The sequence below is a fragment of the Arachis hypogaea genome, chromosome 17, assembly GCF_003086295.3.
Source record: "Arachis hypogaea cultivar Tifrunner chromosome 17, arahy.Tifrunner.gnm2.J5K5, whole genome shotgun sequence".
Lineage (NCBI taxonomy): Eukaryota > Viridiplantae > Streptophyta > Magnoliopsida > Fabales > Fabaceae > Arachis > Arachis hypogaea.
Window position 1 is genome coordinate 104737936 of NC_092052.1, and position 23744 is coordinate 104761679.

The 23744-nt window shown below is 36.9% G+C and overlaps 3 protein-coding genes and 1 long non-coding RNA gene across 4 annotated transcripts; 2 read left to right on the top strand and 2 right to left on the bottom strand.

Moving 5' to 3' along the window:
• Window positions 1–3982: 3982 nt before the first annotated feature.
• LOC112767211 (uncharacterized) lies at window positions 3983–7316 on the top strand. The gene is made up of 4 exons (XM_025813099.3): window positions 3983–4917; window positions 5052–5251; window positions 5356–5579; window positions 6461–7316. The coding sequence occupies exons 1-4, from the start codon at window positions 4122–4124 to the stop codon at window positions 7206–7208; spliced, it is 1968 nt and encodes a 655-aa protein (XP_025668884.2). The 5' UTR covers window positions 3983–4121; the 3' UTR covers window positions 7209–7316.
• Window positions 7317–13785: 6469 nt separating this feature from the next.
• LOC140180992 (uncharacterized) lies at window positions 13786–15180 on the bottom strand. The gene is made up of 4 exons (XM_072223081.1): window positions 15069–15180; window positions 14890–14985; window positions 14701–14766; window positions 13786–14616 (listed from the first exon to the last, which is right to left on the bottom strand). Exons 1-4 carry the CDS (start codon window positions 15110–15112, stop codon window positions 14118–14120), a joined length of 705 nt encoding a protein of 234 aa, XP_072079182.1. The 5' UTR covers window positions 15113–15180; the 3' UTR covers window positions 13786–14117.
• Window positions 15181–15581: 401 nt separating this feature from the next.
• On the bottom strand, window positions 15582–16340 carry LOC140180993 (uncharacterized). The gene is made up of 4 exons (XR_011875433.1): window positions 16263–16340; window positions 16110–16175; window positions 15964–16032; window positions 15582–15888 (listed from the first exon to the last, which is right to left on the bottom strand). It is a non-coding gene; the product is annotated as an uncharacterized lncRNA (long non-coding RNA).
• A 2428-nt stretch (window positions 16341–18768) lies between these two features.
• On the top strand, window positions 18769–23402 carry LOC112764397 (serine/threonine-protein kinase BSK1). Its single transcript, XM_025809968.3, has 9 exons — window positions 18769–19677; window positions 19766–19901; window positions 20807–20940; window positions 21116–21221; window positions 21424–21509; window positions 22158–22346; window positions 22536–22706; window positions 22783–22896; window positions 22976–23402. The coding sequence occupies exons 1-9, from the start codon at window positions 19240–19242 to the stop codon at window positions 23222–23224; spliced, it is 1623 nt and encodes a 540-aa protein (XP_025665753.1). The 5' UTR covers window positions 18769–19239; the 3' UTR covers window positions 23225–23402.
• Window positions 23403–23744: the final 342 nt, after the last annotated feature.

The window sequence follows — 23744 nt, forward strand, 5'->3', positions numbered from 1 at the left end:
ATCCGAACGACCAGATGTTGCCAATAGTCTATGCAGTGGTTGAAGTAGAGACGAAGGACACATGGACCTGGTTCCTTACCAATCTGTGTGATGACTTTGGCTATGACAATATAAGGAGCTGCACCTTCATGTTTGACCAACAGAAGGTACTTATTTCTAAACTTAGTTTTAAGGAGCTACTTCATTGAACCTAGTATTAGTGTTAGTCTTGCTGCCCTAGTTATGCTGGTGTTTGAATTGTATGAGGATTAGTTTGTAGTGTATGCTGGTGTTTGAATTGTAGGAGGATTAGTTTGTAGTGTATGCTAGTGTTTGAATTGTATGAGGAAGTGTTTGCAGTGTATGGGTTAGTGTCTGAATTGTACTGAGTTACTGAATTACTGCATTAACTGATTTAGTTACGCCTAACAGATATCATGCTAATTTAATTACTGCATTAACTATTACTTGTGGGTTTAGGGCTTAGTTCCAACCTTCGATGAGCTCATTCCTGGAGTGGATCATAGATTCTGTGTTAGACATCTTTACAGCAATTTCAGGAAGAGATTCCCAGGGCTGCAACTAAAACTGATGATGTGGAATGCTGCAAAGGCTACTTATTTACAAGAGTGGGAGAGGAGAATGGCTGAAATACAAAGTGTTGATGATGGAGCCTACAACCACCTGATGGAGATACCAACGAAATATTGGTGCCGGCACAAGTTTGGGACTTGGTCTAAGTGTGATACGTTGGTAAACAATATGTGTGAGGTATTTAACTCTGTGATTGTGGATGCAAGAGAGAAACCAATAGTCAGCATGCTTGAAGACATCAGAGTATACATAATGAGGTGTTGGGCTGATAATAGGGATCGGATAATTGAATACCCAAGAGAGGTATTGCCCCGTATCAGGATTAAGGTTGAAAAACAAGCTGATGCAAGTGGTAAGTGGATGAGCACTTATGCTGGTCGTGACAAATATGAGGTAACAAGTATCTAGGGAGGCAAAGAGAAGTTCGTTGTTGATTTGAAGAATCATGAGTGTTCGTGCAGGAAGTTTCAACTATCCGGAATCCCCTGTGCTCATGCAATGACCTGCATCAGGAAGATGTGCTTCAACGTGGACAACTTTGTTGCAAACTATTACAAGAAAGCAACCTACACTGACTGCTACCAACATGTGGTATATCCCTTGAATGGGCCCAACCTGTGGGAGAAGACACCCTTTGATGACGTTTTGCCACCAATATACAGGAAACCCATTGGAAGGCCTAAACTGAAACGTAATAAAGCTGCAGATGAGAACCCAACTAGGGGAGGAGTGTCTCGTGAAGGGCAGAATCAGAAGTGCTCCTATTGTTTTGCTAGAGGTCACAACAAACGGACCTGTCCAAAGAAGCGCAAAGTAGCTGCAACTGCATCAGTAAGCACTGTTAGTTGATTTTGCGCTTGTTCATGCTTTATTTTTTTAATTGCATTTAAAGATTATGATATGAGATTCTAGTATTGTGGCTATTTACTAGGCAAATAAAGTAGCTAGATCCACAAGAAGAGCTTCCAGAATCATCTCTAGCACTAGCACTATCTCAAGCACTATCTCAAGCACTATCTCCAGCCATGGTTCTAAGCAATCCCAAGTTGCTTCAAAGAAGACCACAGTCACAAGGCCAAAGAGAAAATCATCTGCCACTGATGTGAGTTCACAACACTCTCAAGCTATTTCAAAAAAGGCTAAGTTGACTCCATCCACCACAAATCTGAGGGTACTGCCAAGCCCATCGAAGAACATCAGCAAATCCCAGCTGAAGTTCATGGCTAGGACACCTCCCAAAGCATGGAAAAAGATGTGACGACTATGATGTGTGCTGTTTTATGTTTTAAGGCTAATGTTTTATGAGTAAAGAATTTCTGTTTAGTATCTTTATAATGTCTGGAAACTAGTTTTAAGACAATAGTTTGTTATTGCAGACCGTTATTGCAGACCATTATTGTGGAGCAAACTGTGTTCCTCTTGTTTTGTTATTTTGCTTCCAATCTTTTGTGCTTGTATCCAATGACAGCTTTATGGTTAATCATTAAGTAATATGTTACAGAAATGATTGTTCCCATCCTATTGACTTGCTTGATTTAAATAGATTGCAAAACGTAAAACTTCATTTCATTCAACTCTTTCACTGAAACAACATTGCATCTGCACAAAACCAGTCTTTCTTCAACCAAAACTCACAAAAATATCATTGCATTACAATATCATTGAGTTCAACATCACCACTATTTCTAAGCCAATATACAGAACACAATTTATCTATCTAACAATTTTCTCCTATAACTCATCATAACCAGCAATATCATTCTAGTGAAAGTCTCCCAAATTTGGTTGCTGTTGTTTTTTCAAACACCAATATCAGTGCAAGTGTCCATCCAACTAAAGCAGCACCCACTGCAACCATGAACCTGAACTCCACCATATCCAGTTTGCCCTTCAAATTTCTGACCTTCAATCTTAACCTAGAAACTTGTGAGGGATCTTCCTCTGGTTCTGCCCATACAAAGTAGCCGCATTCTTCTCCAACCTAGAGAAAACATGAGATAGCCGAGTCACACCCATTGATGGTCAAAACTTATAACTCAACAACAAATAAAGACATGGCTAAAGCTCATCCCGAAGTTAACGCAACCCCAGAACTTCCACCCAGGATTTTCTGCCGTCGACGACGTTGCAAGCACAGGCCGTTTCCCACAGTAACAGGTTGTCCTCCTTCGACGTGCTAGGTTTCTACTTCGTGTGGCTTGCTTGCTGCCTTGGGTCGCTTTAAATTGGCATGCTTCATGCTCCATCTTTTCTCACGCAGACGGAATCGCCCTTCAGAGGCAGTGCAGCAGCAACGAGAAGCAAAGATTTGGGGATTAGGGTTTCGAAGAGGACCCTCTGCTTCACATTTATGTTTTTTTTTTAATTGAATAACGGTAACAACACATGCACTACCACCGTGTCACATAACGTCCACGTAGGCTACGCCGTTAACGAAATGTTTGCTATTTTGACGGTAGGACAACATTGACTACATTTACAAACGTTTGGAATACAAATAGGACGTTTAAAACGTTAGGAATAGATTTGAGACTTACCCCAAACATTGGGGACATAAATGATACTTTACTCTATTTTTTATCATAACAAATATTACGAGCAAAACAGATTGATAAATTCGAAAATAACTTGGTAAAGTTAAATTCAATATTGTAAATTAATCGTACAATCTAATGATGATATACATATGGTAGCTAAGTGATATTATCTTGTGCCAAGAAATTTGAAGAAACCGTAAATTGATCAAAGCAAGTCCAAAGTGAAACTTGCTAACTTGCTGGACGTGCATAGAACTAGAAGCAATATGAATATGGGGTTAGAAACTCGTATATCTTTTTTTTTTTTTTATAGAATTAGTGAATGAAAATTTAAAAAAAAAATTAATAATATTCTTCACATATGCATATTAATATAACTTTTTATATTATATAGAAGTTATTATAGACTTTTATATATTTTTTAAAAAATTATAAATTTTATCTTTATTGAATTATATCTTATTCATTATTATCTAAATTACTTAATTAGATCATTTCTATTTCTCTTATACAAACTTTAGTTACATTATTCAAGCAACAGAGAGAAGTATACGTATACAAACATACAACTAATGCAAAATGCAGTGAGGTGGAATTCCACCCAAAACCCTCTTTTAAGGTAAACTGGTAAAGAGACAGTTTGATTTCGCATCGAGGATAAAGTATGTACCCGGAAACTTGTTCCCCATAATATAATAGCTTTGTTCACATTCACATCCTTGTGTCATAATCATCTTCATCATATTGCCTCCATACATATACTAATAATCCATAAAATTCACTATGCATCATTATGAATCACTTTGAACTTAATGAAACGAAATGATGATGATAACATTTGGATTGTTTTACTCATATTCTTTATGATGGATCAAAAAATTCCAAAGTCTTTCTCCTTTTACCTTTGGCAAATAATTATTGGTATTAATGGCATGGTTTTCCAAATGTGATGATTAGGCATCAAATGCCACTTATCTCCTTACCGGTCCACTCCTAAGTCCTTCCAAGTAAATGGCAATGGGCTGCAACGGCTCAAAAGTGGAGAGGCTTCCGGCGGTTTCGTTGTGCCGGGACCGTTGCAACTTGCTCGACGACGCACTCTTTCAAAGTTACGCCCTCTCCGATGCCCACATGGCGCACATGCACTCCCTCAAAACACTTTCCTCTGCCATTGTCTTATTCTTTCAACAACACTACTCCCCACCTCCCCCTCCCACTCTAACTCCAATCAACGGCTGCGATGGTGCCAGCAAGAAATCCTCCTCTTCCTCTTCCGATGACTCTGAATCACGCGTCCTCTTGCATTCTGAATCAGATGCTCAAGATATAGACGATAGCCAAACAGAATTATTCATCACTGTAAGCCGTCACGATGAGTATCTCAACTACCATACTTATGATAACGTGGCTTTCATGCATTACGTACTCCAATCTCCACCGCCTCTGCCTTCCCCTCCCAGCACCTCACGCTGGGAATTCTTCAACTTTTTCGAACCCTACGACGACACTTACTGTGCCACTGCTGACGTGGCAACAAAAGAAGAGAAGGAGGACACTGACAGGGGAAAGGTCGCGACTCGCCACGAGTCCTTGAATGAAGCTAAGAAGGTGAATGTGGAACAGAATGAAGGAGTGGAAAATAAGGAAGCTGGTTTGACAGAAGAATGCAGCGGTTACTCGGAGAGAGTGAAAGAGATTCAGATTCTATTCGAGAGAGCATCCGATTCAGGCAATCCACTTTTAGAAATGCTTGACGTTGGGAAATTCCGTTACCACAAAAAACTTGACTTCCATTATTCTTACATAGGCAAGCCTCCACTTTCTATATTCTACAACATTTACTTTACTATTTTTAATTGTTATTTTATTTATGATTTTGATCAAATTAAATCCAGCATAAGTGGGATTTATTATTTTTTTTTTTTTTGGAGATAAGTGTAGCAGTTTCTTCGTGCAAGATAAAGAATCTGTTTACTCACTCGTTAAATTGCACGGAGAAGTCATCATTGATTGGGAGGACAATGGCATCTGAGCATCAAGCTCAAGCAACCGATAAAGACTGGGGCCATGGATATGGGAATCTCTGCTCCACATTGAAGAAACTCTCTGTGTGGGAGAGGAAGTTATATCATGAAGTCAAGGTACTTTATTTGCCCCTCTCTCTAATGATTCAAAAATGAGAGAAACTTATGACTGAGACACTGGTGTTCTTCCTTTATTGATGAAGTTCTTTTTCGTTTTTCAGACCGAGGAGAAGCTGCGCATACTTCATCAGAAGAACTGTAGGGAGTTAAGAAGAATGAATAAAAAGGGTGCGGATGCACAGAAAGTCGATTCTGTGAAAACTTTGATTGGGATGTTAACCACAAAAATGAATATTTCTATCCGAGTTGTTGATAGGATATCTAATACCATTAGTAAGTTGAGGGAAGAGGAGTTATGGCCGCAGATCAACAACTTCATTCACATGTAAGTCATCAATATTAATCAATCATAACTAATAAATCCAAGCGAAATTGCTTGTACCTGCGATTTAGTTTTGTATGAAGTTGAAAAATGAAGAACCAAGTGCGCTTGGTTCAAGTTTAATTTTTCAGTATTTTTGTCTTCAAGAATTTGTGAAGGAAAAAAAAAAGCTGATAAAAATAGAAAATAAGATTAAAAATGAAAAGAGGACCGTTGATGGAAAAATATGTATAGTTGAAAATCATGACTGTATGTGTTGTCTGATGTGTAAAGTCTATTGAGAAATAGGTTGTATCATGTGTCATGTGTGTATGTGTATTTATGAATACAGCTTTTGTAGGGGTGTTACTGTTTTCTACTTTCTTGTGTGGTGACTGGTGAGTATTGAGTACTGAGTACTGGTCTGCTACAGCATGCAGCAACCTTGGCCAGTCTAGTAAGCAAAGAGGTCCATACCCTAGGAAGTAGTTATAAGCCTATAACCTGTATCCAAGAATTCATGACAATGATGACCTGTTGATTGTATTATAGTGGGATATGATTGGGGGAAGAATAAACCTTGGATTGGATCAACCGTGAGAAAGAGAAATCACACAATTGTTGGTACCTTAAATATGCTATAATTTCTCGTAACCAGGTACATTTCTATTAATTGGAATCAATCTTGGCCAATTATACATGTTACATTACCCTTCCTCTTCGAATCAATCTTGTCCTCAGTTGCTAGAAAATACAACATTATTCTACTTTATTTTTATATGAAGAAAATAAAAAGCCGATGTATATCTATATCAAAATACTTGAGGGAGCTTTCTAACTACTCTTCTATTTTCAGGTTCATTAGTTCAGATAGTTCGTTCTTAAGGTTGGTATCGTATTTTCAGGTTTCTTGAGATGTGGAAACATATGGCAGAGTGTCATCGACGCCAATATCAGGAAATTGTGAAATCCAAAACTCTAGATGCATCTACATTATTGGAGAAGCAATTCGACCAGGCTCAAATTGACGCAGTAATAAAGCTCAAGTGTGAATTACAGAACTGGAATATAAGCTTCTCAGATTGGATTCAAGCCCAAAAGTGTTATGTGAAAGCCTTGAATAGTTGGCTAGTAAGGTTTCTATTATATGGACCTGAAGAATTACCTGATGATGATACAACTACCTTCTCTCCGAGCAAGATCGACGCGCCACCGGTGTTTGTGATCTGTAACAAATGGTCACAAGCAATGGATAATCTCTCGGAGAAGAATGTAACTGAAGCCGTTAATGGATTCATAGTAAGATTGAATGAGCTCTTGGAGAAGCATATTATAGACGTTCGACAAAGATTGATATTGGACAAGGAACTTGAGAGAAAAGTGAAGATTATGGAGAAGCAAGAGCAAAAGATGCACAAGATAGTGCAGGCTCGCCAGAGAAAGATGGCTGCAATTGGAAGAGAAGAAGAGAATGAGACCCTGTTCAGAGTGGATCATGGTGATCTTGTTGATATCAAGGATCATAGCCTGCTATCAAGTATGAAACATATCTTTGCTTCTATGGAAAGGTTCACTGCTACCAACGCTGGCTTGTATCAAGATCTTTGCCAACAAATTAACCATGTTTTGGGACAATCCAATGAAATTCACTAGTTGTATGTTGTATGATTGAAGAATTTATTGAACGTAATTCACCTCATAGCTATTGTATCTCAACTTAATTTTATCAATGTACATATAGAGCTAGCTCATTGCCTATGATTATTATTTGATTTAATAAAGTATATTTAAATGATGAATGTACATAAAATAAAGAGTAATTACCCAAATCAGTCCCAAGAATTTTAAAAGTCGACATTTTAGTCCCCAAGAAAAATTAATACACAAATCAATCTCTAAGGTTTTACTCTCGAAGACAAATCAATCCCTAGTTCATTTTTCTGCAGAGTAATTACCCATATTAGTCCCCAAAAATTTTAAAAACAGACATTTTACTCCTCAAAAAAACTTAACACACAGGTCAATCCCTAATTTTTTTTCATTAGACATAACAGTCTTCTGTCTAAAAAAAATAAAATAAAATTATTATTATTATTAATTACATAAGAATATTGTACCATAATCTTTTGTATTTTTTAGACAAAAATAATAATAAATTTATTCATTAGATTTTTATGTATGTATTTATAATATATATATTCACTAAATAATAATAATAATAATAATAATAATAATATTTAATAAAATTATTAAAGATTATTCTACAAAAAATTTAAAATTAAAACTATTTGATATTTTTGTTTTTAATATAATCAAAAAATGTCCTATTTTAAAAATCATGTTTGTATTATTATTATTATTATTATTATTATTATTATTATTATTATTATTATTGTTATTATTATCTAGTGATATATATATATATATATATATATATATATATATATATATATATATATATATATAATGAATAAATTTATTATTTTTTTTTTCAAAAAATATAAAAAATATTAATAATAATATTATGCAATTAATAATAATAATAATAATAATATTAATACACTTTTTTTTGTTAGAAACAAGTAAAGTGAATAATAATGTTTTGAAATTTAAATTAAATATTTTTTTAATACAAACATAATTTTTAAAATAGGACATCTTTTGATTATATTAAATACAAAAATATCAAACGATTTCAACTTTAAATTTTTTGTAGAATAATCTTTAATTATTATTATTATTATTATTATCATTATTATTATTATTATTTAGTGACTATATATAAATATTATAAATACATACGTAAAAATTTAATGAATAAATTTATTATTATTTTTGTTCAAAAAATATAAAAAATTATGGTATAATATTATTATGCAATTAATAATAATAATAATAATAATAATAATAATAATAATAATAATAATTTTATTTTATTTTTTTAGACAAAAGACTATTATGTCTAAAAGAGAAAAACATTGAGAATTGATCTGTGTATTAATTTTTTTTACGACTAAACTATCCATTTTTAACATTTTTAGAACTGATCTGGATAATTACTTTACTGAAAAATAAATTGAAACTGATTTATCTATTGAAATAAAATATTAGAGATTAATTTGTGTCTTAATTTTTTTTAGAAACTAAAATATCTATTTTTTAAAATTCTTGTGAATTAATTTAGATAATTATTCTAAAATAAATTACGGATCATTGTTAAGAGATGAGAAAAAAGCGAGAAAAAAAAAAGTGTACCTACGGACAGCAAGGTACGTAATTAGTGGTAAAAGTTAAATAGTGCTTGCAATTTTTTGTATATATGAAAATCTTTTAATACATTCTTTTGAGTTAAAAAAGAAAAACCTGACAATGAACAATACTGGTACGGAAAAATGGGAGAATTAATTAATAATTAATTAATACGGAAAAGCTCTGCAATATGCTTTACAAGCTCATTAAACAATAAAACGAAAATACGCGCTGCTCCACATACGTTGATTACACGCGCTATATAAGATCCCGCGTATATCTAACTACCAAATTTAAAATATTTGTTTCCTTCTTCGTTTTCGTTATTTTGAGATTTGGTTGTTCTTCTCGCGCGTCTTCCCTCGTTCTTCTCCATCGTTCTTTTCCTCTCCCTTTCTCACTGGTATGTTCTTCGTTTACGTTACTTTTTTCTCTCTCTGCAACTCGAGCTTCGTTTTCTATTTTGATTTGTTGTTTTCTGAAATCAAAGTTTGAACTCGTTTTGAAGATAATGGATCATTCCACCTCAGATTCTCAGTTGAATCCAGGCGAAGTGGATTATGAATTTGAATCTAACGAAGTTCCTGAGGTTTGATTTACATAATCAATTTTCTTTCAGTAATTTGTATAGCATTGTGTGGTTGAAAAATTGCTGAACATTGACTGTGAAACTAACACGTTAACATGAATCTGTCGATTCAATGTATTAGTTGTGATTAATTACCTGGAATTTATAGCAGACGCTCGGGTGTAGATCAGGTCTTTTTTTGGGTGTATTTTTGCTAGAAGTGTGGGTGTATCTACACTACTGGTTTTGTTATTTTAATTGAGTTGTTGTTGTTCAGGTGTATTATATCAGACATAATTGGGTGTGTTTTTAGTTTTTGACATGGTGTATTCTGCAGCCTGTGTATTTACAGTTTATGGCTTTAAAGGTCATTATGTAGTTGAGTTGTTGCGGTTCGGCTGTATCATATTAGGCATGATTGGGTGTATTTGAATCATATCTATGGGTGTATTCACAGTTTCTGACACGGTGTATTGTGCAGCCTCTCTCGGTTGTTGATGACGAGCTTGTTTCGAAGGTTGGAATAACCTTTACCACCCTTGAAGGTGCTGGAAAATTTTATAGGAACTACGCCAAGGCTGCAGGTTTCTCTACAAGAGTTCGGTGCACAAATAGGAAGGAAAACGAGATTAAGAATCAACTGATTACATGTAGCAGAGAGGGAAAATGGAAATCTAAAATATCTCCGACCGAGAAGACCAATCCTACAGCCGGTTTAAACTGTCCTGCAAGAATTTATATACACACATTGAAGGATGTCGGTGCTTGGATTATTTCAAAGGTTGTGCTCGATCATTCACACCCCTGCTGTCCAAGCAAAGCAGAGATGCTCAAACAGCACAGGGAACTAAGCATGTCCATTCGTCGTACAATAGAGAATAACGAGGAGGCCGGTATCAGACCAAGCAAAACATACCAATCATTTGTTGCGGCTGCCGGGGGTCATCGCGAGTTAAATTTTATCGAAAAGGACGTGAAGAATTACATTACGAGGGAAGTGCGGAATGTTTCCGAACAAGAAGATGCAAAGGAATTCGGGAAATATTTGTTAAGAATGAAAGAGAAGAATCCGAATTTCTTTTTTGAGCTCCAACTCGAAGAGGATCAATCGATTAAGCTCGTTTTTTGGGCCGATGCAAGAAGCAGAGCCGCCTTTGAGTATTTCGGAGACGTCATTTCATTCGACACCACCTACAATACAAACAGGTAACAAACTGCCCCTGTTTATGATGCTAAATTATTTTATTTTTACGAATCCGCATCAGAGGTGTATATTGGCTGTTTCATTGGGTGTATGCGAAGCATTTGTTAAGGTGTAACTAATGATTTTGCATTCTGGACCATGGTAATTTGTTTCAGGTATAATTTGGTCTGTGGTTCTTTTGTCGGGGTGAATCACCACGGTCAGTCAACACTTCTCGGATGCTCTTTGATGAAGAACGAAGAAATTGAATCATTCAAATGGTTATTTCAATGCTGGCTTCGTTGCATGGGAGGAAACGCTCCGAAAGGGTTTCTCACCGATCAGTGCGCATCAATGAAAAGGGCTTTAGAGGCCTGTATGCCAACGACAATTCATCGTTGGTGTATTTGGCACATCATGAAGAAGATTCCAAGCAAATTAAACGGGTACAAGGGACATGCCGATATCGAACAAGAAATGAGCCAAGTTGTTTGGAACTCTCATAGCAAAGACTCATTCGATAGGAATTGGAATGATTTTCTGCTGAATTTTGGTCTTGCGGACAACAAGTGGCTTTCAGGTAATGTCTTTTTAAAATCTGCAGCAGAGGTGTATATTGCATGTTCCCTCGGGTGTATTTACAGTCTGTGTTTGGGTGTATTATGCATATCTGTACGAAGACCGTCACATATGGGTTCCTATCTATCTGGATCACCACTTCTGGGCAGGGATGAGAAGCACACAAAGGAGCGAGAGCATGCATTCATTTTTTAACAAGTATATCACCCGGAACAGCTCGCTTATTCAGTTCGTCAAACAATACGATAATTGCCTCGGAAGCAGGGAGCAAGCAGAGAGAGAATCAGATGCTGCAGATTTTCATACGGTCATACCGTGTGCAACCAAATCCTCCATTGAAGCTCAGTTTCAAGATGCGTACACTCATGCAAAGTTTAGGGAAGTCCAAGCGCAATTCAGAGGAAAGGCGAATTGCATCACCAGATTAAAGAATTCCTCTCTAGGCTATTCAGTATACGAAGTCGGAGAATAAGTTTCCAGCTCAATATTCAACAAGTTCGTGGTTACTTACGACTCAGTTGCAGCCGAGGTAAAATACCAATGCTTATTATTCGAGTCCAGAGGGATACTGTGCCGTCACGCACTAAGCGTGTTAAGCTTCGAACAAGCAAGCCAAGTGTCACCTAGATACATACTGGAACGATGGAGCAAGAAGGTAAAGAGGCGACACACACACATCAAGAGCAGCCACGACGAGCCACTAATGGAGCCAAGAAGCAAGAGGTTCGACCAATTGGTTTTTCGTTCGCAAAATATTTGCGAATTTGCCTCCGAATCGGAGGAGCTGACTGCAATTCTGCACCGTGCGTACGATAACGTCATGGCCGAGATGGAAGCATTAAAAGCCAAAAGGAAGGGGACATCTTCTTTATCCCACGAAGACGCCAACTTGGAATCCGTTAACGAGCTTCAAAGCCCGCCAAGGATTCAAACAAGAGGACGTCCAAAAAACAGGCTAGGTTCAAAGCTGGAGAAACAGATTGCAAATGGCACAAAGAAGAAGAAGACGAAAGTTTTAAGCGAGGTAAAAGTAATGTTCTTTAAATTTGTAGCGATTGAGTTTATTTTTCTCGTTAATAGGTTAGCTAATGTGTGAGTGTTATATTCAGATAAACCTGTTTGATGCTGCATCAGCGGCGCATTCAAATTCCAGCCAATATCAAGGACACGTTATGAATTATCAGTTCAGGGTACCAGCAGCAGGGGATAATTCTTTGGGTGTATAGTTTTATAGAATATGGGTGTAAAAGTACCGTTCTTTTGGGTGTATTTTTGTTCATTGACAATTTACATATAGACACATATATAGATTCATATAGAACAAAAGCTCTAAAAATTCGCAGGTTATGGGTGTATATTTGATTTGATGTTTTTCTTCATATTTTAGTACATGTAATTCATACATTTTGAATACAGCACAGACAGTTTGGGTGTATATTTTATGCAATGTTGGGTGTATTATTAGACCTGCATTGGGTGTAACAGTTTATAATTTGCGTTTATATATGCCTTGATTTTTTCCTTCATATTTTACCACCTGTAATACAGCTTTTGAATACATCACAGACAGTTTACCAGCACAGATAGTTTAACTATGGGAAAAAATATACATGGAATAGAAGTTGTTGATAAATGGCAAATATTTACATCATTTGTTCAATTTACAAACTACCCAGTAGTTGGATTACGCAGTTTCTATATCAGCAGAATTAATCTGACAAAACGGACTCAATAATACAGAGGATGGCTTCGACAGCCTTATAGCACTACTCTCCCTAATTGCCCGATATCTTTCTTTATTCATCTCACTGAATAGTATCCGGGAAGCATACTCCACTCTATAGTGGTCCACCTCCTCCTACAATTAAAAAGTATATTCTATTTAAACAACAATATTAATTCAGTAAAGTAATACAGAGTTATATAGTTCTAAAGACAGTTACCTGTGGCCAATTATCCCATTCATACTTCCCCTTTTTGATGTTTTCCGGCTCAATTAACTCCATCCACTTCATAACATAGATAGCGCAGTCATAGCTGAAAACGAAGAAAATAAATTACAAATCTCATTTACAAAAGTTTAATGTTCAGACTCACAAATTTATACCTTGTTTTTTGGCCTGATATTTTAACATATGATGATTTAATTTTCTTCTCGTTCTCCCCTTTCTACAGAGGTTCCCCGCCGGCATATGTTATCAATCTTGAAAATACATATCCCTTAAATAGCAAAACAAATCAGTAATACACCCGAATAAATGCACAAGATACACCCAACTGAATGGACAATATACACCCAACACAACTAACGAAATAGACCTAAATATTAAAGTAAAGAAGACAGAGGCAACTTACAGTGAATTTATTAATGTCCTTTCTCTCATCGCTTGGAGCTTTTTTGTGTAGCGGGTCAAGTATATGACATTTCCGCTTTGTTGTATTTATTAGCCATAACCACCAATGTCCCGAGTGGCAAACAGGAGCAAAAATCTGAAGGATTGCCACATTTCAACAGTGTGTTATTTTATTTGGCATATAAGTAAATAAGCGTACTAACAAATTTAGCAAACGAAAACTTACATATGGATGCGAAGTTAATTTTTTTCTATCTATGAAGGGAATGAAACTCGGGTAGGCTTCCACCCTGAATTTCTTTTTCGTTTTCGGTGATACGAATTCCCCCTTTGGGTGATCCGAAAGTGCCATGCATTGCAAGAATTGCGAAACAAGAAATGAAATACTAAACTTACACCCAATTGAACGTAAAAAATACAGCCAAATCAATACAGAAAATACACCCAAAGTTCGTAGAAGTAACACTTACCACAATATCGGGGGGGAGACAGTATATTTGTTCTTGAAACCTCTTTTCATTTTTCTGGTTGAGGATGAGGCAGATGGCAGATACAATCTAGAAATATATGCCGAAATCAATTTTACATTAATAAGCATTGCAATTGACTTTGGTGTAAAAACATTAATGTTATTCTAATATTATCTGAGATTCTATATCACTTTTTGCCTGGAGGGATACAAGGTGCATTCTCATCAAAATGTATTCTCCTTGGCCAATCAGAGTGCACATTTCCTCATACTCGTTAGTATTGCCATCTGCATCTTCCTTCAGTCTCGTCCCCCAGATGTAGCACTTTTGTTTCATATCATCCGTAATCTGATATAATCCCCCAGGAGTTTGAAACTTTGTAGAACTTTCTCCCCCAGTCTCCCTTTGAATTTGTGAACTTTTGTTCTTCCCCTTCGCCGCACTGCTTGCTATTTTTTGGACCAAATCGTCTAATTGTTCTATCAAATTTGCAGATTCAGGAGATTTTGCCCTTTCTGTCTCCTGCGTTGACGCCCCCTCCTGGCTTGAATCAGTCAATCCAAGGCTGAATGATGGCACCCCTGGATCTATTTTAGGAACATAGGATGCTGTCCGTGCCATCATCAACAGGGCAGCAGCGTCTTCTGCGTCTGGATGACTGCGTCATCATGTATAAGAATAAGAATAAGAATAAGAATATACGGATGATAAGCAAAGATTGATTTTAGTCTGATGAACTTACATTTTAGTTGGAGTTGGGGGAAGCGTGGGTGTGGTCTCTTGAAGTTGTTTGGGGGTTTCAGAAGTGCTGCACAGTTGCAAAAAATTAATCACGGCGTAAAAAAAACTAATCAGGAACAATATACACCCAAACTGTTAGCAAATATACACCCAAACTCTAAACAAATATACACTCAATACTATTTCTTACGTTTCTGTAGTCCCTTCAATCTGTAGCATATGTGTTGGTTCAAAATCTGTCTTAGTGGTTGTTTGGGATGCCGGCACAAAAACCTGAATCGGGACTCTAAACAAGAAGAAAAATGAAAGGTTAACAACGCCTTTGAAAATAATAAGGTTATAAGGTTGAAATATTATTGGAAAACTCACATTGCAAGCGCTTCCGACGGTGTCTGTTCCCTCACAACCATCATATTCGAATCAGACGGACTCAACCTAAAATACACCCAAAGAAATTCAAGAAATACACCCGAACAATTCAAAAAGAAGACAGCCTTTGTTTTTTTGAGAACTTACATACTTGCAGCTTTTGTTTTTTTTTCCTGCCTTTTTTTTCTTGAATAAAATAATAAAGGGCTTTTTTTTCTAAAAAAAATATATACAGAATTAGAAGTAGAAGGGTAATAGAAGAACAAAAGTAACGGTTATTTGAAAGAGAAATTACATGCTCTGTGACGGCTGGTTTACACTACTCTGTTCTGTGCGCCCTTGAGAGGAAGGACCATCACTTCCCAAGTTCACAGCCGGCATTCTAAAACAGATCTCATGTTATTCAGACAAAATAAGATACAGGTATAAAATACACCCAAATGAATGCACAAGATACAACCAACCGAATGGACAATATACACCCAACACAACAAACTTAATATCCCAACTTATTAAACAACATACACCCAACTTGATCCACAAAATACACCCAAATGGTTCCACAAAATACACCCAAATCATGATGACAAGATTTTATTAAATAAGAAAGCTTCTTACGTTTCAGACGACACATAGCGACCTTCTGTCGATCGCAGGTCAGCTTGGTTCTCCCTGCGAAACAAGAAACAATTATTAGCAAACAAAACACACCAAAATCTGAAATACACAGCCCAGCAAGACATACCCCTCTGCAGCAGATTTATCAACATTTTCCCTTAGCCATTCATCTAGTTCGTCACTTGATATTTCATATGTCTCACTACATTCATAAAAGAAGACGTTAACAAAAATAATTACGATGATAGACGGTAATATAACTTACGAGGTACTGTACCCGTCAAAGTATTGATCTTCTTTAGGAGGTGAATCCTCCACAACAACTTTTTTCTTTTTTGGTTGTGTTCTGGGTGGAAAAAAAGAGTACCAATCAGAAATAAAAAATTAATTTTATCACAGAATATTATGCAAAGAAGTGCTTACTTTTTTGGTGTTGTTTTTGTTTTTTTCTTTTTCTTCTCCTTCTCTGCAGGTGATGATTCTTCGCTCCTATAAGTTAATAATAGACACTTTAGTTAATACACGAAATCTTTATAATGAAGCCAAAAGAAAGGAGTAATAATTTCAGGACATTACTCATCACTTGGTTCAGATTCAGATTCTGAATCAGAATCTGACTCCTCTTGCCTCTGCTTTCTTTTTCTGGAGTCCATTCTGGAAGGCAAACAATCATTATTTAGAACATATTAAAAATACACCCAAATGAATTCACAATATACACCCAACTGAATATACAATATACACCCAACGCAGCAAACGAACACACCCAGCTTAATAAACTACACACAACCAACGTGATCAACAAAATACACCCAACTCGAAAAAGAAATTACACCCAAATATGGTACTTACTTTTTCCCCTTTTTGCTGGGGTGTTTTCTTCCTGAATCCTCTGAGTCTTCTTGAGTCTCAGACTCAGAGGTAGAAGTGTCATTGTCAGTAGCTGTTTCTGTCTCCGAAGACGATGTTGGACTTGCCTTCCTTTTTTTGTTTTTTTTATTTCTTGTTTTTTTTCATTTTTTCTTTTTTTTTCATTTTTTCTCTTGCTCTTGTCTCCGCCATCTTCACAATCCCCTGAAACATTAGATATTTTAGCTAGCAGCATTCAGGTAAATAAAATACAAGCAACATATTATGTTTACTTACCAAAATTTTCTCTCTTTCTGCAGTCATTCTTTCCACCAACTGCTCCTTAGTCCAGTTGGCAATCCAAGGCTTTGGTGGTCTTTCAGCCCTCTTCTTGCCTTTGTTTTCAGAAAGATGAAAGTATATTATCATCAGGGCAAAGAGGCAGCCATCAATTGCCTTCTTCTTCTTCTCCTGGTAGTCTGTGATGCCCTTGATCATGAAGGTCAAAACATGCCCCCCAGTTTCTCTCCGATATGCCGTTCATCTTAAAAATTGGGGCCAGGTGCACGGGTGATATTTTGTTTATCGTCGTTGGCAAAAGGAACGCCATCTGTATGTAGAGGATGAATATCCTCTTGAACATCAGGCGTTCCTCTTCGTTGCCAACGCCGATTTCCATCATTTCATCGGTAAGACTTTTGAGGGTCTTACCCTGGAATCTTCTATAAATTATTTTATCATCATCAGAAAGTTGCTTATACTCAACTTTCTCAGGAAACAGATTTCCTACAAAAAAGAAAAACAACAAAGTATCAAAGTCAGTTCAAATACACCCAAGCATCAACCTTAAATACACCCAAGCATCAACTTAATATACACCTATAATTTTGAGCTAGTTACTTGTTGCATTGATGCCAAGCGCATCACCTATTGTTTTTGGTGTTATTTGGAAAGAACCATATCCTGTCTTCAGTCTGTTCTCCCCAAATTTGAAGTTGTTTGCCAGTTCCCTTAAGAGTTGGTGATCCACCCTTAGTGGTGGGATGTGCATCAACCCACCGAATCCGAGATCCCTTACAATTGCCTTCTTCTCCTCAGTCATGTTTCTGAACTTATCACTCAGGAGATGTGTGGCACACTTAAGGTCTTTTGTTTGGTTTCTTGCTGCCATTTTCTCTGAAACGAAAAATACACCCAAAGACATCAGTAAGATACACCCATATATATGAGTCAGATACACCCATTAATAACAGTAAGATACACCCATAGATATGATTCAGATACACTCATTGATAACAGTGAGATACACCCATAGATATGATTCAGATAAATCCATTTATATCAGTCAGGTATCACTCAAACATGCTTCAATATCAAATTAATGGAGATATCAGTAAGATACACGCATATATGAGTCAGATACACCCATTGATAACAGTAAGATACACCCATATGTAAGAATCAGATACACCCATTGATAACAGTGAGATACACCCATAGATATTATTCAGATACATCCATGTATATCAGTCAGATATCAGTCAAACATGCTTCAATATCAAGCTACATTACAAGTTCAAGCAGTATACACCCCCCAATCTACGGAATAAACCCCCAAAAATCAACAACAATAGCAGGAGAACTTAGAACAAGAACGTAGAACGACGTAGAACTTAGAAGAACGACGTAGAACTTAGAACAGTGTAACAAAGAAGCAAGAAGTAAACCCTAGAAGAACGACGTAGAAGAAAAGTAAAATATACAGGAATCTTAACGAACTTACGTTGAGTATTGTTGCTTTGCTTCAGATTCTTCACGGAGAGTTTGATGGTATTTTGATGGAGGTTTCGAAGAACGATTTGTATATTTTGAACTTTGATTTTCGCTCGAAAATGGAAGGGTTTCCTTGTTTTCGAAGCGTTTTGAGAAGTGGAAGAAGTGGAAGAGTTTCCCGTACGTAACGGTTGTAGTGTTGAGCGCGTGATTTTGACGCGCCATGTTATCTCTCTTTATGCGCGTGGCTTCTATTTGAGCTGGGCCAATTTGTAAGCTTGTAAGCTTGTATGTGTAGCCCAGCCCTAATTAATAATAGCTTTTAAAAAGAGGAACTAATGGTTAGCAATTTAGCATTGATTGGAAATATTAGTAATAAACTAATAATTGCTTTCGGCCCAAGGGTGAGCTTTATGTTTTTGAAATATTTAAATATAGTGGAACCCAATCTAGAATAATTGGGTCTGGCGAGATTAAGAAAGTGGAGTTGCTTTAGATGTGTAAATTCGTAATGACAACAGACAAGAGCATTTAACTAACTAAAATGAAATTAAGGGGAAGATGTGGTGAGATGGAGGAGGGGTGCGAAAAGACAAAAATAGGGCTGAGGAAGAATAAAACGGACAACTGGTGTAAGAAAGAAGAGAGGAGAGAGAGCGACAGGGAGGTTTTGTCAGTGCAGACAGAGAGAGGACGAAGGAAAGAGAAGAGAGAGATGAGATGAGAGCTCCAATGAAGAGGAAAAGAAAGCTGAGCCTCTTTTCCTAATTATTTTAATTAATAAACAATATAATAAATTAATAACATCTCTCTCTTTCTCTCTCTTTCTCTCTCTCTCTGAAGCACACGGGTGGTAGTGCTGTCTGTCTGTGAGGCCCATCTTGCCTACTTGCGCTGTTCTTTTGTCTTCCTCTTCTTTTTCTCTCTGTGTATGCGTGTTTGGGTGTGCGTGTGTCTGAAGAAGCTGCTTCAAACACACTCACACCAACGGAAACATAACGGAGTTTACGTTATCTGCTTCCAACTAATGGGTTGTTGCCAATCTAATTCGAGCCGTCATAACTACCCTCATCCGCTTACGGTTGCTTCCTCCCCTAACGGCGCCAACAACAATAACAACAATAACACCGTTGTTACTGGTGCCTCCGCCGCTGCCTCTGCCGCCCTAGACGTCCCTCCTTTCTCTGAGTTCTCCCTCTCCGACCTCAAATCGGCCACCAACGGCTTTAGCTCCGATCACATCGTCTCCGAGAGCGGCGACAAAGCCCCCAATGTGGTCTATAAGGGTCGCCTCAACAATCATAACCGACGTTTGATTGCCGTCAAGAGATTCTCCAAATCGGCATGGCCCGACCCCAAGCAGTTCGCTGTACGCGCCACAAAAGAACCAATTTATTCTCTTTCCTTTTCATTTTTCTTTGATTCGTTTGATTTGAGTTTTTGATTCATGGCTGCAGGATGAGGCTTGGAGTGTTGGGAAATTGAGGCACCCTAGGCTTGCGAATTTGATTGGGTATTGCTGTGATGGGGATGAGAGGCTTCTCGTTGCAGAATACATGCCCAACGACACTCTCGCCAAACATCTTTTTCATTGTATGTCCCTTCTTCTTCTTCCTTTTTGCGATTCATGTGTTTGAAGAATGCTTACTCTGCTTTCTTACACCTGAAACATGATTGATTGTTCCCGGGTTATCTTTTCCTTAGGACCTGGTTTGCCCTAATAGACTGCAACAGTTTCTCCTTACTAATTCATTGCGTTAGGATTCGTAAACTAGCCGAGCTTTTGTGGCAATGTTCAGATTTCGCTATTCTATAGTGTCTTTGGTTTAGACTTCAGAGGAATGAAAGAATTTTGCTTCTTTAGAGTTGAGATAACATTGCGGATAGAATTACCTTGTCTTCCATGTGTTGTTCTGGAAATGATATTTATGCCCAGAGATTGATATATACAACTACATATTTTCTTTAACTTTTTATCTTGTGACAAATTCTTATTCTTTTGCTTCTTATTCTTTTTGTTTCGGGGTAACGTATAACAATACAATTAGCTACTTACCTTCTTATTCGTAATTGTCTCTTTCATAAGTCATGCCCACTTCATTCTTTGATTGAATTGCTCAAACTAGTGAATTGGGCATCCATTCTCTGCAATTTACGTGTAGAAGGCTTGGAGCCAGATTCCACAACTTTTTCCTATTTGAGCCATTTAACTTATTTATAAGCAGTTATCCTCACATATCGACCTATATTAGTTACTGTGAAAAGAACTCAAGTTTTATATCTTGTTCTGAAGTTTTGATTTGTGAAATGTTATTTCTCCAAGATTCCAACTTATGCACGATTTACTGCTCATGATATATTTTAAGTATCATCTTCACAAATGCACCTTCTGTATTATTTACGTATTTTTTGGTGCTACTTTCTGCATGAATTCATTGAAACATGGATTGTCTATTACTCTAGGTTAACCCTGCAATTTTTGTCCCCATCCATTATAGGGGAAAATCAGACAATTGAGTGGAGCATGCGATTAAGAGTTGCCCTGTCCATCACACAAGCATTGGATTATTGCAGTAATAAAGGTCACCCATTGTACCATGACCTGAATGCCTACAGAGTGCTATTTGATGAGGTACTATATGGCAATTCTTTGTTCTTGCTCTTCTGAGGTTGACAGTTTTTTGTGCTATGACATATATATAACTGATAAGTGGTTCCAATGTTTGTGGGTTGGAAACTGCTATGTCTTGCTAAGTGGCCATCTGTATTCTGAAACAAAATTTGACAGGGTGCTGATGTTTTTGCAGAATGGTGATCCGAGGATTTCATGTTTTGGGCTGATTAAGAACAGTAGGGACGGCAAAAGTTATAGCACGAATCTTGCTTATACCCCTCCAGAGTACCTGAGAAACGGTTGGTGCCTATTTTCTGTAATGTTGTATTGCATAATATATTTTGTTGCTACATAGCAACATTACTTAAACTTTAGACATACTAATATTATCATAAATAACATGTAAGGAACTCAAGTTAATAATACTATATATGATGATGACATAGATTACGTGGTTGGTGTTTTGTAATTTCTGGTGACAGCTATGATGTGTCTTTTCAGGGAGGGTGACTCCAGAAAGTGTAATCTTCAGTTTTGGAACTGTGTTATTGGATCTACTAAGCGGCAAGCATATCCCTCCAAGTCATGTACGTATTCTTTAAAAAAAATGTAAAGTTCTATTTAACTCTTGAATATTGATCTTTAAATGATTTAGTAGTTCTACTAATTATTAATGCCATTATTATGGTAAGCAACTTTATTCCCCTTCCGCTGCACAAGTCCAATTCATCAACTGCTAATGGAAAATAGATTTTGTTTCTTGACATAATATTTCTGCATCCATGATTAAGCAGTCAGGAGTTAAATCATTGCCAACTCAAATCGTTGATAATCAAATAAAAATTTCTGCACAAGGTAAAAGAGGATGAGTGCATCATACTTTAGGCCCAAAAAGATCTTGTTTATATGGGTATCTCTTTCCTGTGTCTTTGCAGTTGTCTTAAGCTCTTAGCTTGGTTTGGCTCTTGACAACGTGAATATTATTTAAAATAGTAAAAGAAAACAATAAATGGCCTTTTTAACATTTTTTTTTTGGTATGCCAGAAGTGAATAGGCTGCAAAACTTTTGGTTGGAAATATTAGCACAAGGACCTGGAATATATCCCTTTTTTTTTCAGGAAAAATATTATACAATTGCTTCATTCTGCACTTTTTCTTCTTCAATCCATTGGATATGCTTTATATATGTTTATTTTCCATATAATTTAGCGGATGATTATTCTTTGTCGATGCAGGCTCTTGACATGATAAGGGGTAAAAATATTCTACGTCTAATGGATTCACACTTGGAGGGAAACTTTTCCACCGATGAGGCAACTGTGGTTTTCGACCTTGCCTCTAAGTGCTTGCAATATGAACCTCGAGAACGGCCCAAGATCAATGACCTTGTTACGACTCTGTCCAGACTGCAGAATAAACCCGATGTGAGCCTCTTTTTATTCTTTGGGCTGTCCATTGTTGTGTGATTGGCATCTTTCTAGTAATTTCTTTGGGTTGCTGTCACCTGGAAGAAGGAAAAATATGTGCTTTTGTGTTCTTAACATACAATTACAACTAATTGATTGCACTGGCGAGGATGTTAGGCTAACAGTTAGAGTCCCTTTTGTTCTCAGGTTCCATCATATGTCATGCTTGGCATTGCAAAGCACGAGGAAGCACCAGCACCGCCAACTCCCCAGCATCCTCTATCTCCAATGGGTGATGCTTGTTCTCGCATGGACCTTACAGCTATTCATCAGATATTGTTGATGACACACTATAAAGATGATGAAGGAACTAACGAGGTACTTAACTGAAAATACACGAGTTTTCTATTGTTACGGATGTTAAACTAAGTCTCTCTTCGTTCACATGTTTTAGTTATCTTTCCAAGAATGGACTCAGCAAATGAGGGATATGTTGGAGGCAAGAAAGCGGGGCGACCTGGCATTCCGTGATAAGGATTTCAAAACTTCAATTGAGTGTTACTCCCAGGTATGATAAAAAAGGTTATATTTGAAAGTTCAAGAAGTGTACTTGTTGGTATCATATCGATTTGATTTAAATCATGCAGTTCATTGATGTGGGAACCATGGTTTCCCCAACCGTTTATGCGCGGAGAAGTCTTTGCTACCTGTTTTGCGATCAACCGGATGCTGCGCTGCGAGATGCAATGCAAGCTCAGTTGGTCTATCCGGACTGGGCGACGGCATTTTACATGCAGGCTGTTGCACTGTCCAAATTAAACATGGATAAGGATGCAGCTGACATGCTGAACGAGGCCGCTTCCTTAGAAGAGAAACGGCAAAGAGGAGGGAAATGATGTTAGCTTCATAACCTTTCATTGTATTAGCAACCAAAACGTGTGTATACTTCTTAAGTTGGAAGTGGATTTCATTCGTGGGAGGAAGAACGATATTTCTATTCGCGTAAGCTGCTGTGCCTGTTTTTTCCCTCCTCCATATTATATTATATAATATTTAATTGATTCTTACAGTGTACATGTCTGTGCTTATCTTATCTTACTTTTTCTTTTTCTTTTTTTTTTTTTAAATATTATACTACAAATTCGATTCTGTGCCTGAGTATCAAAATATGCAGTATACAAATCGGCTTTTCCATCAATAGAGAGACTCGTGAACTTTTTCTCCATCAGAAGTTGGGAAATTTTGTGAAGGATGTTTGCGACTGAGTAGTGATCATTTGCGTTGCCATGGGATAAGCTGTCTCTACCAGCTAGCCCCCGTAGTCCTCATGATATCGCTTAGTTTCCATGGATTAATTATTTTTTCAATTAACCGCAAAAAAAATAAATAATTATTTTTAACCATCAAAGACGGACA

Coding starts and splice junctions, on each gene's coding strand:
- LOC112767211 (XM_025813099.3), top strand. CDS start 4,122: ATGGCAATGGGCTGCAACGGCTCAAAAGTGGAGAGGCTTCCGGCGGTT. Junction 5,252..5,355: donor AGTTATATCATGAAGTCAAG/GTACTTTATTTG, acceptor TTCGTTTTTCAG/ACCGAGGAGAAGCTGCGCAT. Junction 5,580..6,460: donor ATCAACAACTTCATTCACAT/GTAAGTCATCAA, acceptor TCGTATTTTCAG/GTTTCTTGAGATGTGGAAAC.
- LOC140180992 (XM_072223081.1), bottom strand. CDS start 15,112: ATGATGGTTGTGAGGGAACAGACACCGTCGGAAGCGCTTGCAAT. Junction 14,767..14,889: donor ATTGAAGGGACTACAGAAAC/GTAAGAAATAGT, acceptor GCAACTGTGCAG/CACTTCTGAAACCCCCAAAC. Junction 14,617..14,700: donor CCCCCAACTCCAACTAAAAT/GTAAGTTCATCA, acceptor ATGATGACGCAG/TCATCCAGACGCAGAAGACG.
- LOC112764397 (XM_025809968.3), top strand. CDS start 19,240: ATGCGTGTTTGGGTGTGCGTGTGTCTGAAGAAGCTGCTTCAAACACAC. Junction 19,678..19,765: donor CCGACCCCAAGCAGTTCGCT/GTACGCGCCACA, acceptor TCATGGCTGCAG/GATGAGGCTTGGAGTGTTGG. Junction 21,222..21,423: donor TCCAGAGTACCTGAGAAACG/GTTGGTGCCTAT, acceptor GTGTCTTTTCAG/GGAGGGTGACTCCAGAAAGT.